Below are 17,124 nucleotides of genomic sequence, written 5' to 3' on the forward strand. Positions count from 1 at the left end.
GAACCAGGGGGCCCATCCATTGTAAGTTCCAGAACAAATCCATTGCAGTTCTAACAGAAGGGACATATCTGGTAGAGCTGGAAGTGTTCATGGCAGACCCTGGGAAAACATGCTGGTTGCCTTTCTCTACTCCTATGCACCCCCCCCCTCTTTACTGGAGCCCAGTGGTTGGGTCCTTTATGAGGCAGGCTGGTGGGGGTCAGGGACTTTGAAGGTTAGTGATCAGAGTAGGTGGAGAGTCTCAGAGGAAGGAGCCCCGGGGAGCAGGGCCACCCACACACCATGGCGAGCGTGGTGGTGAAGACAATCTGGCAGTCCAAAGAGATCCATGAGGCTGGGGACCCCCCTGCGGGGGTCGAGAGCCGCGCCCAACTGGTCCCTGAGGCTCCTGGGGGGGTGACCACCCCGGCCAAGGGGATCACGAAGAAAAAGAAGGCCGTGTCGTTCCACGGGTGGGTTTGTCGCACCCTGTCGGGGACGGTCCTAGCGCCCAGCACTGCCTCCAACAGAGCACGAGTCCCACCGTGGGTGCTGGAGGAAGGGGAGGGGGAGAAGAGGAGGGGGCAGAGGAGGGGCAGACAAGAGGGTGGTGGCAGAGGAGACATAGTGTGGGAAGTGGAGAGGAAGACGGTAGTGGGGATGGAGGGAGGGAGGGAAAGGTCAGTGGGGAAGAGAAGACTCAGGAAGAGGAGCGAGGACAAAGGGAGGGAGAAGAAAGTAGGCAGTGGGGGTGGAGAAGACAGAAGAAATTAGGCAGCGGGGACAGAGGAAGGAAGAAGAAAGTGGGTGGTGAAGTGGGAGTGGAAGAGAGCAGGGGGTGGGGAGACAGGGAGGCAGAAGAGGCCATACCCACCAGGGCTGCCTCTTGAGCACCCTCCCTGTTTCTTCTCCCCAGGGTGGAGCCTCGGATGTCCCATGAGCCAATGCACTGGTGCCTGAACCTCAAACGGTCCTCGGCCTGCACCAATGTGTCACTGCTCAACCTGGCTGCTGTGGAGCCCACTGACTCCTCAGGGACAGACTCAATCACAGAAGACAGTGGCTCACTTGCACTGCCGGTGCCCCCTGCCTCTCCCACCCCACCCTGGGCTTCAGATGACCCAGACATCACGGAAATACTGGTGAGGGACCCTAGCTGGGGAAGATGAGGGTCTTCACCCTGGTGCTAGGCAAATGCTGGGATGGAGCTGGTGGGGGGGTCTTCTTGACTTGGAATGGGAAGGTTCTGGTTACCCTCGAGGCCCAGAACTGCCTCCTCCACCCCTAATGACCAGCTGTGACTCAGTTCCGTCCTGGGTGAATGATGCTCATTGCCTAAGAATTGGTCTTTAGTTCATCTACTCACTTCCACATGTCCTGGGTGAGGCTGGAGTCACAGATGGGAGTTAGGCCTGGTTCCTGAGCATGGGGAGCTCCTAGTCTGGTGGGGGCGACAGAGACAGACTGGAGTGATACATTTCCATAATGGAGCTAATACTGGGTATCCCAGAGAAGGGCCACTCAAACCAGGCAGGGAATATCAGGGAATGCTTCCTGGACGAGGCAGTGTTGGACTTGGACTTTGATGGTATAGTAAGAGTTCTCCAAGGGGATCCCCTAAGAATCTGAGGCAAAACTAGGAGGTGAGCAAGATCTAAGAGGATTTCAAGGATTCCTGGCTAGAGCATAGAATGGATAGTTTGATCCTTTAACTTCCCTGCCAACCTCCACCCCAGCCAGGTTCCCTGAACTGGGCTTGACATGGACTCTGAGAATGACATGAAAATAATCATGGTCGTAATGATGCTAATCAGATTCACTAGCATTTACTGACCACTTTCTGTGTTCCGGGAGCCTCAGTTTCCCCATCTGTAACATAGAAATGGTTGCATTTGTTCCTTCAACAACTATATCTTGAACATCTATGATCTGCCAGGAACTGGCGTAGGAGTGGGAAATATAGCAAGACAGAGTTCTGGATGTAACCACACCCACTTCATAAGGTTGTCATGACAATGAAGTGGCGCTCCTGCATGTAAAATGTTTAGCACATTAGCCAACTGTGAGCACAGAGTAAGTGCTGCTTATTGTTATTACTTATCCCCATTTCACAGATAAAGCTATTGAGGCCTAAGAAAGGTTAGATAGCATGGCCAAGGTCACATACCTTGTAAGTAGTGGAGGCAGACTTAGGAGTTGGGGGGCACCTTGGATGCACTCATTGGGGCAGCAGAGGCTACTGTGGGAGCCCTGGAAATGGTAGTCTTGGCCCAGCTTGCCATGACCAAGGCCATGCTTCCTGGAAAAGGCAACAAATAAGCTGGATCTTGAAGATAAGGAAGGTGTTCCCCTAAGCAGAAGACAAGGAATGGTGTTCTAGCTAGCTGGAACAGCAAGTGCAAAGGGGCAGGGGTTTATTTATTTATTTATTTATTTATTTATTTATTTATTTATAAAAGATTTTATTTATTTATTCATGAGAGACACAGAGAAAGAGAGGCAGAGACATAGGCAGAGGGAGAAGCAGGCTCCTTACAGGGAACCCAGTGTGGGACTCGATCGCTGGACCCTGAGCCAAAGGCAAACGCTCAACCTTGAGCTGAAGGCAGATGCTCCACCACTGAGCCACCCAGGCATCCCTATTTATTTTTTTCAAATTAACATATAATGTATTGTTGGTTTCAGAGGTAGAGATCAGTGATTCATCAGTTGCATATAACAGTGTTCACTAGACCACGTGCCCTCCTTAATGTCCATCACCCAGGTACCCCATCCCCCACCTACCTCCTCTCCAATGATCCTCATTTTCTTTTCTGTGATTAAGAGTATCTTACGGTTTGTCTCCCTCTCTGATTTTGTCTTATTTGTTCCTCTCTTCCCCTATGATCCTCTGTTTTGTTTCTTAAACTCCACATGTGAGTGAGATCATATGATAATTGTCTTTCTCTGATTGATTTACTTTGCTTACCATAATACCCTCTAGTTCCATCCATATCATCGAAATGACAAGATTTCTTTTTTTTAACATTTTTTTAAAATTTTATTTATTTATGATAGTCACACAGAGAGAGAGAGAGAGAGAGAGAGAGAGAGAGGCAGAGACACAGGCAGAGGGAGAAGCAGGCTCCATGCACTGGGAGCCCGATGTGGAATTCGATCCCGGGTCTCCAGGATCGCGCCCTGGGCCAAAGGCAGGCGCTAAACCGCTGCGCCACCCAGGGATCCCTCTTTTTTTTTTTTTTTTTTTTTGATGGCTGAGTAGTAGTCCATTGTGTATATAGACCACATCTTCTTTATTCATTCATCTCTGTCAATGGACATCTGGGCTCTTTCCATAGTTTGGCTATTGTGGACATTGCTTCTAAAAGACAATGGGGTGCAGGTTCCCCTTCGGATCACTACATCTGTATTTTTTTTTTTTAAAGATTTTGTTTATTTATTCATAGAGACGCAGAGAGAGAGAGAGGTAGAGACAGCAGCAGGCACCATGCAGAGAGCCTGACTTGGGACTTGATCCAGGGTCTCCAGGATCACACCCTGGGCTGCAGGTGGCACTAAACTGCTGTGCCACCAGGGCTGCCCTGTATCTTTGGGGTAAATCCTTAGTAGTGCAATTGCTGGGCCGTAGGGAAGCTCTATTTTCAACTTTCTGAGGAACCTCCATACTCTTCTTCAGAGCAACTGCATCAGCTTGCATTCCCACTAACAGTGGAAGAGGATTCCCCTTTTTCCACATCCTTGCCAACATCCGTCATTTCCTGATTTGTTAATTTTAGCCATTGTGACTGTGTGAGGTGGTATCTCATCATGCTTTTGATTTCTATTTCCCTGATGCCAAGTGATGTTGAGCATTTTGTCATGTGTTTGTTGAAGGGCAGGGATTTAAAGGGCCAGGAGTAGGGGAATAACTACAAACTGATCTATGGGGCTGGAGTGTGGCGTGTGAGAGAGATGAGGCCAGAGTGGGAAGGGCAGAAGTCACACAAGCTGAGAAGTGTGGATGCACTTCTGAGGGCAATGGGGAGACATTGAGGGTTTCTGAGTAGGGGAGAGGAACAGTTCAGGAGAGGAGTTTTGAGTCCAGTCCCTTTAGTGAGCACCCACTATGTCCTGGGCACTGTGTCATGTCCCTGTGATAGGGATCTTCCCCTAGAAGTTCTGTCAGGGAAATGGTATAATTAGCAGGGTTCTTTTATTTTTTTTATTTTTTTTAAAGATTTATTTATTTATTTATGATAGACATAGAGAGAGAGAGAGAGAGGCAGAGACACAGGCAGAGGGAGAAGCAGGCTCCATGCCGGGAACCTGACGTGGGATTCGATCCCGGGACTCTAGGATCGCACCCTGGGCCAAAGGCAGGTGCTAAACCGCTGAGCCACCCGGGGATCCCAGCAGGGTTCTTTTAAAGATTTTATTTATTTATTCATGAGAGAGAGAGAGAGAGAGAGAGAGAGAGACAGGCAGAGGGAGAAGCAGGCTCCACGCAGGGAGACCAATGTGGGACTCGATTCCAGGTCTCCAGGATCATGTCCTGGGCTGAAGGCGGTGCTAAACCACTGGGCTAATTAGCAGTTTAAAGATGAAAACAGGGATCCCTGGGTGGCGCAGCGGTTTAGCGCCTGCCTTTGGCTCAGGGCACGATCCTGGAGACCCGGGACCGGATCCCACGTCGGGCTCCCGGTGCATGGAGCCTGCTTCTCCCTCTGCCTGTGTCTCTGCCTCTCTCTCTCTCTCTCTCTCTCTCTGACTATCATAAATAAATAAATAAAAATACCTTTAAAAAAAAATAAAGATGAAAACAAAAATACCAGGTACAGAGAGGTGGAGTGAACTTCACAAGGTAGGAAATCCAGTCGGAGACACGGCCAGTTCTGGAAGCCAGGTGATGTGAGAGAGAGGTCCTTTCTTTTTCTAGAAGACTCTTCTGCAGCTGGTGTGGGGATGTTTGGTAAGCGGAGGCTGGAGGCAGGGAGGCGGGACAGGAGGCTGGGCGAGGGTCCAGAATAGAAGGGCCAGATGGAGAGAAGGAAACAGGGTAGAGAGAGTCCTGGTGGGACGCCTGCCCTGGGAGACATCTCTCCCAGCCAGATCAGTGTCCTCCCTCTCTGCAAGCATTTCTCAGGCAGTACCTGCAGAGGTCTGCCTCCCACCAGAGCTGCTTCTGAGTCACTACATTCCGCAGTGGACTGTAACACCCAGGGAAGAGCCCCAGGGCCAGGGAGCTCGCTGTGGGGTGCAGGGATGCATCAGCCTCTGAGGGGGTTGAGGCTCCTTCTCTGTGAAATGGAAAAGTAATGGTGGCCAACACTCAGGGGTATGGGCAGAGCAGGGAGAGTGTGGACAGCAAGAGCACATCCTGGCTCTTAGCACCTGAGCTACATCAGGAGAGGCTGCTGGAGACCGGTAGAGAGAGGGGCACAGAGACCCAGGGAGAGAGGGGGCCAGAGATCCAGAGGGGGGAGGACAGAGACCCAGAGAAAGGGGGGCAGAGGCCCAGAGAGAGAGAGGGGGGACAGAAACCCAGAGAGAGGGGGACAGAGAGAGGGGGGACAGAGAGAGACTCAGAGACAGAGGGGCAAGGACCCAGAGAGAGGGAAGAGAATTGGGTGCTTGGAGACTGCTTGAGATGACAAGTCCGAGACTGGACAGAGAATAGCAGAACATGAAGCAAGACAGCTTGCTGTCTCCTGTCTTAAGCTCTGACACCTTTATGAGGCCAGAGGAGGAACTGAGATGGTGGTCGTGCTTTCAGTGAACCAAAGCAATGATGCAGAAGGCAGGGCTCTTGACTTCAGCTTGGGACTTGTCTTGCTTGCTGCCTGCAGAATTCCTGGAGGCTGCTGTAGATGGTGGTGCTAAGCCCCTTCTTGCTAATTCCTGCCCCTGCTGTCATTATTTTTTAACAATGCTGACACTCATCACTGAGGTCGCCTTATTGATCATACCATCTGGTTGATCCTTCCTCACTGCCATCTGAGCCAAGGTACCATCATTCCCATTTTATGAGAAAGAAAATTGAAGCAGGCTCAGAGTGAGGGGGCTGGACTGCTGAGTTGTAGCCTATGGATGGCCATGGAGGGATTTGTCCCCATCTCTGGCTCCCCCTCACCATCATGCCATTCACTTCTCAGCCAGGGCTGACAGGCCCTACTGTCACCACACCCTGATCTACTCTCTGTGAAGCTGAAGCACCTCCAGGGTCTATTCCAAAGAGCCTTTCTGGGCAGGCCTGTGCTCCTCCCAACAGCAGCCCACCTCCATGTGACAGATCACACAGAGGCAAAGTCTCCTCCCTGAGGTTGTACAACTACTAAGTAGGAGAACTGAGTTGATCCCAGTACCTGCTTTCCTTGTTTCCCAGAATGGTTACAGGAAGCCCAAGATCTTCTGGGTCTTCAATTAAAAATATCACTTTGTGTATTGGTTAGCTATCGCGGTGAAACAAATTATCCTCGAACTTAACCAACCGGGAATGGCATAGCTTAGTGGTTCTGAGTCAGGGACACTCATGAAGTTGGGAGTCAAAATTTCAGTAGAGGCTACAGCCATCTGAAGGCTTGCCTGGAGCTGGGGTTGCACATCCACATTCACATGGCTTTTAGCGGGAGACTCATTACCTTGCCCCGTGGGCCTCCCCACAAGTGGCTGCTTATAACATGGCAGTTACTCCCCAGAGCGAGAGAGGGCAAGCAGGAAGCCATGTTTTTTATTATTTTATTTATTTTATTTATTTATTTATTTATTTATTTATTTATTTATTTATTAACTAGTCTGTGAAATCACACACCATCATGCTAGCCTTCTGTTTACTAGGTGTAAGAGTCACTAAGTCCAGCTCACATTCAAGTGAAGGGGAGAAGGCTCCTCATTTTAAAGGAATGTCAAGGAATTTGTGGACATATCTCAAAACATATTTTGTGGGGTTTTTTTTTTTTGTACAAACCATTCATCGGGATGTGGATGTTCCCTTCTATTTCCAGTTGATGAGTGGTATCATGAAGGTGTGTTGGATTTTGTCAAATGCTTTTCCTGTCTACTGACATGACTGTGTGTTTTTCCTTTTTATTCTATTAATATGGTTTTACAGTGATTTCCATATGATTTTAAAAATTAATTTTCGGGAAGCCTGTTTAGCTCAGCAGTTGGGCACCTGCCTTTGGCTCAGGTCGTGATCCTGGGATCTGGGATCAAGTCTCACATCAGGCTCCCTGTGAGCGGCTTGCTTCTCCCTCTGCCTGTATCTCTGCCTCTCTCTCTGTCTCTCTCTTTGTTTCTCATGAATAAATAAATAAATATTTTTTAAAAATTAAAATTAATTTTCATGTTAATCACACTTGCATTCGTAAGATAAATCTTACTTGGTTGGTCATGGTGTAAATTCTTGTTTTTATGCTGCTGGATATGGCTTGCTAGTCTTTTGTTGAGCATTTTGTAGCTGTATTCAGAAGGGATATTGGCTTCTAGTTTTATTTTATTTTTTTGTAATGTCTTCGGTTCTGGTACTAGGGTAACACTGGCCACATAGAAAAAGTTACGAACTACACTCTCCCCTTCCTGTTTTTGAAGAGTTTGAGTTGCACTGGTAGCAGTTCTTTCCTAAATGACTGGTAAAATTCACTAGTGAAGCCATCTGGTACTGGGCTTTTCTTTGTTGGAACTAACTCAATCTCTTTGTGGGTCTCTTCAGATGTCCCATTTTTTTGAATCGCTTTTGATAGTTTGTGTGTTTCTAGGAATTTTCCTTTCATTGAAATAATCAAACTTGATGGTACACAGCTGTTCATAGTATTTGCTTCTAAAAAATATGTTGGGGCATCTGGGTGGCTCAGTTGGTTAAGTATCCAACTCTTGATTTCTGCTCAGGTCATGATATGGAATTGAGCCTCGCATCAGGCTCTGCTCTCAACAGAGTCTGCTTGTCCCTCTCTCCCTTTCTCCTCTAAAATAGAGAAACAAAGATAATAAGAATTTTATTTTTAAGCAATCTCTACACCCAACGTGGGGCTCAAACTCACAACCCTGAGATCAAGAGTCACACATTCCAGTGACTGAGCCAGCCAGGCACTCTGTTCACAGTATTCTCTGATAGTTCTTTTTCTTCCCCCAAGCTTGGTAGCAATGTGCCCTCTTTCCTTCCTTTTAGTAATTTGAGTCTTCTCTTCTGTGGCCAGTCTTGCTATAGATCTGTCAATTGTGTTGATCTTTAAAAAAAAACAAAAACAAAAACAAAAACAAACAACTTCCAGTTTTGTTAGATTCCATCTATTCTCAATTTCGTTATTTCTGCACTCCAGTCTTTATTGCTTCCTTCGAGTTTGTCTTGCTCTTCTTTCTCTAGTTTCTTAAGGAGGAAAGTTAGCTTATTAACTCTGAATTCTTTCTTCTTTTTTGAAGATGTTTAGAGCTCTAGATTTCTCTCAAAGTACTGCTTTCACTGCAACATGATATTGTCTCTTTCCTACAGTGGAGGAAATTGTTCTCTTCTCTCTTTGTGTATTAGCTCACCAACTGTCAGAGAAACCAAAGGAACTGGCTTAAGCAAGATAGTTTATCTCTCACATAAAAGTCTTAACAAGCATAGCAGGCTTGCTCTTCAAATGCAGCAGGCTCCAGGTTCCTGTGTTCTGGTGGTTCAGATACTAAGTCACAAGTTTGGCTGTAGTGACAAAAAAGACACAAAGTAGCACAGGTTAAGGAAGGTAGAAGATGTTCTCTCTCACTTGGTAGTCTTTATAAGTGATTGGAATTTGAGCACAGCAGCTCCACCAGGGTTGGGGATTCAGGCTTCTGTCTTGTTGCATCCTCCAACTAATCCAAAATGGTTGCTCTGCCTTTAGCCATCAACTTTGCATTCTTGCCATTATTTATGAATAAATGAATGTTTTTTTTTTAAAAGGGAAGAGGGAAAAAATTGCCTATGTGATTGCTACTTACATCCCATTGGCTGAAACTTTTTTATACGGCCACAGCTGCAAGGGAGTCTGGGAAATGCAGTCTTTGGCTGGATAGTGACATGGCTGGGCTGATTCTTCTTTAAATGTGGAAGAGCAGAAAGTGGATCCTGCCATGCGCAGCCCCCTTGAGCCACAGTTTGCTTGGCATGAGTCGCAAAGCATTTTCTGAGTTGACTACAATGATCAGAGGCTGAGTGATGTCACGATTTAAAACAAAGGCTCTGGGTTTAAATTCTGGAAAAGCCATCTCATGCGCTGTGTACAGGGGCAGTGCTTCTCTAAATCTTATTTTCCTCACTTGCCAAATGAGCCAAATAACCTCAAGAGGTGTGGCTTTGAGGAATAAAAGGGAAAAGGTTTGTGTTTGGCCTGGTGCATAATAAGTGCTTATACCCAGAAAGTGGGTTATCTTAAAATATTTTTTTCCAGTTTCTGGAGAGAAAGAGCATGTGTTTTAACATTTTTTTTTTAATTTTTAATTTATTCATTAGCCTGATGCAGGACTCGATCCCAGGATCCTGGGATCACGACCTGAGCCAAAGGTAGACTTTCAGCCATTGAGCCACCTAGGTGTCCCTTAACAGTTTATTCACGTCTGTGGATCTCAAGGCCATTTATCTCTGTTTGGTTGAGACCATCCTTCTTCTCCCCTGTGTCTGAGTGCTACTGCGATGCCCCCCTCTCCTGGATCTTACTTCTTTTCCTTCCATCCCACCAAGCAGAAAATGAGTCTAACTACCTAGTTTTACAGAGTAGGGCTACCAAGAATCAAAGAGAGGCAATCCCTGGCACCTGGGTGGCTCAGTAGTTACACATCTATCTTTGGCTCAGGTCATGATCCTGGGGTCCTGGGATTGAGTCCCGCATTGGGATCCCTGCAGGGAGCCTGCTTCTCCCTCTGCCTATGTCTCTGCCTCTCTCTGTCTCTCATGAACAAATAAATAAATAAATCTTAAAAAAAAAAAAACAAAAACAAAGAGGAGCAGCTCTGGCCTGAGCTCCCACTGTTCCAGTGTAGAATCAAGGAGTAAACCCAGCCTCCTCCCAGGTCTTAACCTTCTTCCTGGGACTGCAGGGTGCTCCCACACACCCACTGACCCACCTTCTTCTCTCATTCTTCCCCAGAGTGGGGTCAACAGTGGATTGGTCCGCGCCAAAGACTCCATCACCAGCTTGAAGGAAAAGACCACCAGGGTTAACCAGCACGTGCAGACGCTGCAGGTGTGGGGACCCCTCCCCCACAACACCTCTTCTTCCTGTTCCTCAGCCAAGTTCCCCTCTTCTAGATTTCCTCCAACTCGGTGTATCCACAGCCTGGGTTGAGACAGTTGAGGCTCAGATGAAGGGAAGGGGACCTTCCCAGGCCCAGCATCTCCTCCCCGGGGGGTGGGGGGGTGCTTCCTGTGGCCCTTGGCTAGACTAACCTCTCCTCCCTTCTGTGCTCCAGAGTGAGTGTTCTGTGCTCAGTGAGAATCTAGAAAGAAGGCGGCAAGAAGCAGAGGAACTGGAAGGGTACTGTAGTCAACTCAAGGTGAGTAGCTGGTAGGCAAGAGCAGGATGGGGAGATGGGAGTGGAAGTAGGAAGAAGAAGAGGGCAGGAAGAAATGTGAGGAGGCGCAGAGTCACAGACAGGAGAGAGGTGGAAGTGGAAAAGTAGCATGGGAGGGGGTCGATGGAGGAACCCATCCCTTAAGTCAAGGGAACCAGGTGGATAAGGGACAGACCAATGGGCAGAAGGCAGACTTTCCGAGAAGCGGGTGTGTCTTGAGTGAGGGGTTGGAGCCTATATGGAACTAGCGACTAGCAAGGGTAAGGGTTGGGAGGCGGAACTGGAATGGGAAGGCAGGGCCCCCCGCCCTGGTGTCCTGACCCAGGAGAACTGCCGGAAGGTGACCCGGTCGGTGGAAGATGCTGAAATAAAAACCAACGTCCTGAAGCAGAACTCTGCCCTGCTGGAGGTGAGGAGGGGATTTGGGGAAGAGGATCAGACGCTCAAGGTACTTGAGGTAGACTTCAGGTGGGACTTCCTGCCCTGCCACCCCTACCACCACACTGGCCCCTTTCACGTTCCTGGTCATGTTCCTCCACGCACAAAGTCACATTCAGTGAAGCACTCGTATAGGGCTTTGTGCAGGAATGCCCGTCCTGCCCACATTCCCACTCTTCCCAAAAAAGGTTGGAAAAGCCTCAGTTGTTCTTCTGAAAACAGGAGGGGCTGGAATTTGACACCACGGAGAACTGGAGTAGGGGTGGAGGGCTGGATGGAGACTCCAAGGTAGGCATTTGGGGGATTCCAGCTAGGCTTCAGAGGGTGACAATCCTCCCTAGTGACAGCAGTTGAGAGTCCACTTAGACTTGAAGCGGGACTTCCCAATATCCTCCTCCACATCCATTTGCTTTCCAATCTCCAGGATTCATTGCGCAGATCTGGGGGTGGAGGAGGTTGTGGGAGGCAAGGGGCTGGACGCTGTAACCCTGCCTTCCTTCCCCGCCCAGGAGAAGCTGCGCTACCTCCAGCAGCAACTGCAGGATGAGACACCACGGAGGCAGGAGGCCGAGCTGCAGGAGCTGGAGCAGAAGCTGGAGGCTGGACTCTCTCGGCATGGCCTGGGCCCCACCGCCCAGTCCCCCGGCTGCTCTGGCACTCCAGGGAGTCCCGACGAACCCCCACGACCCCGCAGCATGGCCCCAGGTGGCTGGGGAATGGGGCCGCGAGCAGGGGAAGGCCCCATCATAAGCGAGCAGGAGATGCAGAAGGTCTCTGCCGGCCTTGAGGATCTGAGGCGAGTGGGAAAGGGGGGCGGCGGGAAGCCTCAAGGAGCTAAAATAGGTGGGCCCGAGGATGGAACCTGGAAGATCTTAGGGGGACAGGGCCTACGCCATGGAACCTCAAAAAGTCTAGGAGGGAGTGCACTGGGTGACCTGGAAAGGCCAGACTTCAAAGAACCGAGTTTGAGTATAAGGTTGGCAGACGCAAGGTTCTCGTCTGGTGAAAGTAGGGTGGGCGGGTTTGGGTAGGGGGCAGGTCCTCGGAGTCTCCAACTTCACCGGACAAAGTTGGGGTGAGTGGTGCCCTAAAGAAGCAATGTCTGGGTGGAGCTGGGGGGCAGGGCCAGGATACCAGAGAAGGGGATATTGGCAAGGTTCTTTTTTTTTTTTTTTAAAGATTTGTTTATTTATTTATGATAGACATGGGGGGGGGCGGGGCGCAGAGACACAGGAGGAAGGAGAAGCAGGCTCCACTCCGGGAACTCGATCCCGGGACTCCAGGATCGCGCCCTGGGCCAAAGGCAGGCGCTAAACCGCTGAGCCACCCAGGGATCCCCTATTGGCAGGGTTCTGTACGACATGGGAGGATTGCAAGGAATGGACAGGACGGGAGAATTTGGAGGCTGGGTACTCACCCAGAGCCATGGGCCGGGCGGGGCCGCTGGGCACGCGTCCAAACCCGGGCCTTGACCGGTTCTTACCTCTTCCCTCTCCAGGAGGGAAGTGTCCTCGCTGACTGCCCGCTGGCATCAGGAGGAGGGGGCAGTGCAGGAGGCCCTGCGGCTGCTTGGGGGCCTGGGCGGCAGGCTCGACGGCTTCCTGGGCCAATGGGAGCGCGCGCAGCGCGAGCAGGCGCAGACAGCACGGGGCCTGCAGGAGCTGCGGGGACGCGCGGACGAGCTGTGCACCATGTAAGAGCCAAGGCGAGTGCGAGGTCAGGGGTTGGAGGCGGGGCCTTGAAGGAAGGGATGGGCCAATCAGCTGGGGCCTAGCGGTAGAGAGCGTGGACTGAGCTCTAATTAGAAGACAGGGGGCGTGGTCTGCCTTATAAGGACTGAAGGGCGGGGCCAAACCGAGAAGGGCCCAGGTCCATACCTTAAAAGGACAAGGGGCGGGGCCAAGTCGGACAGGGAAAGCCAATTAGAAAACAGGGAGGGGCATCCCGACCCTTAAAACACAAAGGAAGGGCCAATGAGAGCAGAGAGGGGCGGGGCCGAAGTACCACAGGCTAGACAGGAACCTAGGAGCTCGGCTGATAATGGTGCAATGTGGAGAGGACTTTACTGTAGGAGAGGCGACCTCGCAGCACTGGTTACTCTCACACCTCAGGGTGGAGCGATCAGCAGTGTCTGTGGCTTCACTGAGGAGCGACCTGGAGGGCCTGGGCCCAGTGAAACCTATTCTGGAGGAGCTAGGGCGGCAACTTCAGAGCTCTCGAAGAGGGTCTGACCTCTCCATGAACCTGGACCGGCTGTCCCAAGGCTCCTGTGTCCGCTGTGCCAGGTAAGGGGATGGGGCCTCGCGGGGCCTGGCGCATTCTGGGTCCTGTTGAGGACAGAGCATTGAAGGAGACAGGGCACTGGCCAAGAGTGTGCTGAGGGGGGTGGGGTTCACTTTGGGAGACAGGTATCTCCATGCATTTGGGGACAGGCTAGTCCTGCTGCGTTATGGGAGCCAGATTTTCCCCCTCCCTACGAAATGATGTCAGTGTCTTGGGGAACACAAGACGTGATACATTTAGAGCATCTTGGATTTCCAGTGCATTGTGGGAAGGTTGGGATGTGGTACCTGGTAGGAGACTGGGTTTCTCCGTGCATTGTGGGAAAGATGAGACCTTGGTGCATTGGAGAACCAGGGGATAGGGTGCTTGGTCCTTATTAGGAAGTGAGGGACTTCCAATACAATATGGGATCACGTTTAACTAGTGATTGTGGGAAATTTTTTTTTTCCATGAACCGAGGGCTGTCTGGTACCCTTTGGGAGTAGGAATCCCCAGGCATCGTAGGAACTACCCACACTGTGAAAATCAAAGGATACCTGATGCACTGTAGGTTGGCCCCAGTGTATGGTGGGAAGGTTGCATGGGTGTATAATGAAAGCAGGATCTGGGTGGATGGAGGCTGGGCGGTGGGGCATGGGGCATTTGGGAACAGAGTAGGGACTAGGCTTCTTACACCTGGTAACTGACCATCCCTCAGCCAGGGGCAACAGCTGTCCACAGAGTCCCTGCAGCAGCTGCTGGAGCGAGCACTGACCCCACTAGTGGATGAAGTGAAGCAGAAGGGCCTGGCTCCCGCCTGCCCCAGCTGCCAGAGGCTACACAAGAAGATTCTGGTACCAGGGACCATGGGCTATCAGGCCCCACTTTTCTGTCAGGGGAGCGGGAGGGGAGTCCCAGACACAAGGATACTGTTGGTGTGTGGCAGGACAGGAACCACTAAGCTGTGGGCAGCAGGTGTTTAGGGGAAACACTGGACTCTGATGGATTAGGGTGAGGAGAAAGGCAAGCAATTTGGTGGTTAGTAAGTCATAGGTCAGTCATCATGGAACCCTGGGTGATGGACTTGGGCCTAAAGCACGATGATACATTAGATGACACCAGGCTATAGCTTTATGGAATATAAGCCTGATTCTCTATAGACCTTAAGAGAGGCAATATGGGATCCCTGAGGACAGATAGGCGACCCAGTAAATATAGATCGTTGGAAGCTAATGCATTATGGGAAGTGGAATGAGGGCTCTTCGTGAGGTCATTGCACCCCAGACTCCCACCCAATAGCTGATGGGACTTGGGGCCTGTGTACATTCTGAAACATAGATATCTAATATATTATGGGATACTGGCCTAATGTATGATGGGGTGCAAGTTGCAGTGAGGCATTGATGTGGCAGGGTTATAGGACTGTTAGGACATGGGGCCTGGGACATTGGGGAAAATAAGGAACCAGAGCACCAAGGGCTATTATTGTAATTGAGATGCTACCTAAGAGAGAGATGTGGGGTCTTATGAATTAGGGGGTATAGAAGTTCACCACATGATGGGATACTGGGCCCCAGACATGTCAAATGCATGATGGCTTATGGGCATTAGGGGATAATGTGTTAGGTTCTGATTCAGTGCTTGCTGGGACATAGGAAGCCAGTACCTCAGGGGACAGACAGTTGGACAGATGCGGGCTTAGCACACAATGGCATTTGGAAAGCCAGCCTGCTGTGGGATGCTGGGGTCAGTCTCAGGCCCAAAGTATGAGGGGATGCCCTGGGGGGAGGAACATGGGCCCCATGGGCCCCATGCCCCTTGCTCTCCGCGATCCAGCTCCCCCTCCACCCCCAGCCCAGTCCAGCAAGCCCAGCCGCGCCTACACTCCTCTCCCCAGGAGCTGGAGCGCCAGGCCTTGGCCAAACACGTCAGGGCAGAGGCCCTGAGCTCCACCCTTCGGCTGGCCCAAGACGAAGCTTTGCGGGCCAAGAACCTGCTGCTGACGGACAAGATGAAGCCGGAGTGAGGAAGGAGGCTGAGGGCGTGGGAGGAGGGTGAGGTCTTGCGGAAAGGGCCTGAGTCACCCTCTTCTTGCACACCATTCCCATGGCATCTGGCCTCATCAGCACCAGCTCTCCCAACCTCTGTCATTACAGGGAGAAGGTGGCCGCTCTGGACTATCTACACTTGAAGATGTGTTCCCTCCACGATCAACTCAGCAACCTGCCACTTGAGGGGTCTACAGGGACAATGGGGGGAGGAAGTGGAGGGGGAACTCCTCCAAAACGTGGGGGCCCAACCCCTGAACAATAAATGGCCTCTCATGCTGGCATGAATTCTGTCTCCTTTTTGGCCCCTCAAGAGGGCTGCAAATTGCACACATACCATGCACTAGGCTCTGCTTACTAGGAACTCGATCCTGAGCCAGGGGATATCTTGGTTTCTAGAGACGTGCTGATAATGGTACAGCTCTTTGAAAAGTAAAGAAATAAGATTCTGAGGGTGCCTGGGCGGCTCAGGCAGTTCAATGTCTGCCTTTGGCTCAGGTCATGATCCTGGGGTCCTGGGATCGAGTCCCGCATTAGGCTCCCTGCTCAATGCAGTGACTGCTTCTCCCTCTCCCTCTGTTCCTCTCCTCTGGTAGTGCTCTCTCTCTCTCTCTCATTCTCAAGTAAATAAATCTTAAAAAAAAAAAAAAAAAAAGCAATAAGGTTCTGTGGTACAGTTTGGGCCTTCAATCCAAATGTTTTTAGAGTTATTTTAAAAATTATATATATAATACTCATTTATATATTATGTATTAACTTTATTTAATACTTAAGTAATCTCTATGCCCAACGTGGGGCTCAAATTTACAACCCCAAGATCAAGAGTTGCACACTCCACCAACTGAGGGAGGCAGGTGCTCCTGCAGACATATTTTGGAAAGCATGTCAATTTGTGGACATATTTAAACCACCACAGTAATACTATTTTTTAAAGTTTAATTGAAGTATAGTATAAGCAGAAAAGTTCACAGGTTAAAAGTATAACCTGTGAATATGACAATGAATTGTCATAAAATGGATCTGTGTTTCCAACTACAACCAAGATTTAGAAACTGCATCTAATGAGCACCCACTAAAGCTCCCTCATGCCTTCTACCAATCACTACCTTTTCTGTCCACCCCAAATATAGCTCCTAGTCTTTCTTTAAAAAAAAAAAAAAGATTTTGTTTATTTATTCATGAGAGACACAGAGAGAGAGAGAGGCAGAGACATAGGCAGAGGAAGAAGCAGGCTCTCGATCCCAGGACCAGGGATCACACCCTGAGCCAAAGGCAGACGCTCAACCACTGAGTTACCCAAGTGCCCCTAAAATGTACTATTTTAACATTTGTTTTAATATGTTAAAGATTCTAGGGGATCCCTGGGTGGCTTAGTGGTTGAGCATCTGCATTCAGCCCAGGGCGTGATCCTGGAGTCCTGGGATCGAGTCCCATGTCGGTCTCCCTGCATGGAGCCTGCTTCTCCCTCCTTCTGTGTCTCTGCCTCTCTCTCTCTCTCTATGTCTATCATAAATAAACAAATCTTTAAAAAAAGAAAAAAGAAAAAAGAAATTCTAATTTTAGGCAATCTCTATACCCAACTTGGTGCTCAAACCCACAACCCTGAGATCAAGAGTTGCACATTCCTCTGACTGAGCTAGCCAGGTGTCCAGGGATTAGTGGCCTTTTAAGAAGAAACAGACTCCTCTCTCCCTTTCTCTCTCCTCTCACGATGTGAGGACACATAAGGCAACCATCTGCAAACCAGGAAGCTGACACCAGACCTTCCAGCAGTTTGATCTTGGACTTCCCAGCCTCCAGAATTCTGAGAAATAAATGTTTGTTATTTAAGCCGCCTGGTCTATGGTATTTTGTTATCTCAACCAGAACTGACTAAAATACAGAGGAAGAAATA

At 49.8% G+C, this 17,124-nt stretch overlaps 1 protein-coding gene and 1 long non-coding RNA gene across 10 annotated transcripts; one reads left to right on the forward strand and one right to left on the reverse strand.

Moving 5' to 3' along the window:
* Positions 1–197: 197 nt before the first annotated feature.
* On the forward strand, positions 198–15,519 carry TSKS (testis specific serine kinase substrate). 9 transcript variants are annotated; one of them, XM_038528193.1, is made up of 12 exons: positions 198–524; positions 896–1,121; positions 10,059–10,154; positions 10,381–10,464; positions 10,808–10,891; positions 11,430–11,716; positions 12,419–12,613; positions 13,032–13,205; positions 13,663–13,749; positions 13,901–14,036; positions 15,037–15,236; positions 15,339–15,519. In XM_038528193.1, exons 1-12 carry the CDS (start codon positions 283–285, stop codon positions 15,493–15,495), a joined length of 1,968 nt encoding a protein of 655 aa, XP_038384121.1. In that variant the 5' UTR covers positions 198–282; the 3' UTR covers positions 15,496–15,519. The 9 variants fall into 9 exon arrangements, with proteins under 9 accessions (XP_038384121.1, XP_038384125.1, XP_038384123.1 ...); XM_038528197.1 differs by having other exon boundaries at positions 199–524; positions 15,037–15,204; XM_038528195.1 differs by having other exon boundaries at positions 199–524; positions 15,080–15,204.
* Positions 7,947–12,694, reverse strand: LOC119870939. Its single transcript, XR_005354518.1, has 3 exons — positions 12,338–12,694; positions 10,036–10,247; positions 7,947–8,635 (listed from the first exon to the last, which is right to left on the reverse strand). It is a non-coding gene; the product is annotated as an uncharacterized LOC119870939 (long non-coding RNA).
* Positions 15,520–17,124: the final 1,605 nt, after the last annotated feature.

Source organism: Canis lupus, chromosome 1, assembly GCF_011100685.1.
Source record: "Canis lupus familiaris isolate Mischka breed German Shepherd chromosome 1, alternate assembly UU_Cfam_GSD_1.0, whole genome shotgun sequence".
NCBI lineage: Eukaryota > Metazoa > Chordata > Mammalia > Carnivora > Canidae > Canis > Canis lupus.

Coding starts and splice junctions, on each gene's coding strand:
- TSKS (XM_038528193.1), top strand. CDS start 283: ATGGCGAGCGTGGTGGTGAAGACAATCTGGCAGTCCAAAGAGATCCAT. Junction 13,206..13,662: donor TCCTGTGTCCGCTGTGCCAG/GTAAGGGGATGG, acceptor CCATGAACCGAG/GGCTGTCTGGTACCCTTTGG. Junction 15,237..15,338: donor GCTGAGGGCGTGGGAGGAGG/GTGAGGTCTTGC, acceptor CTGTCATTACAG/GGAGAAGGTGGCCGCTCTGG.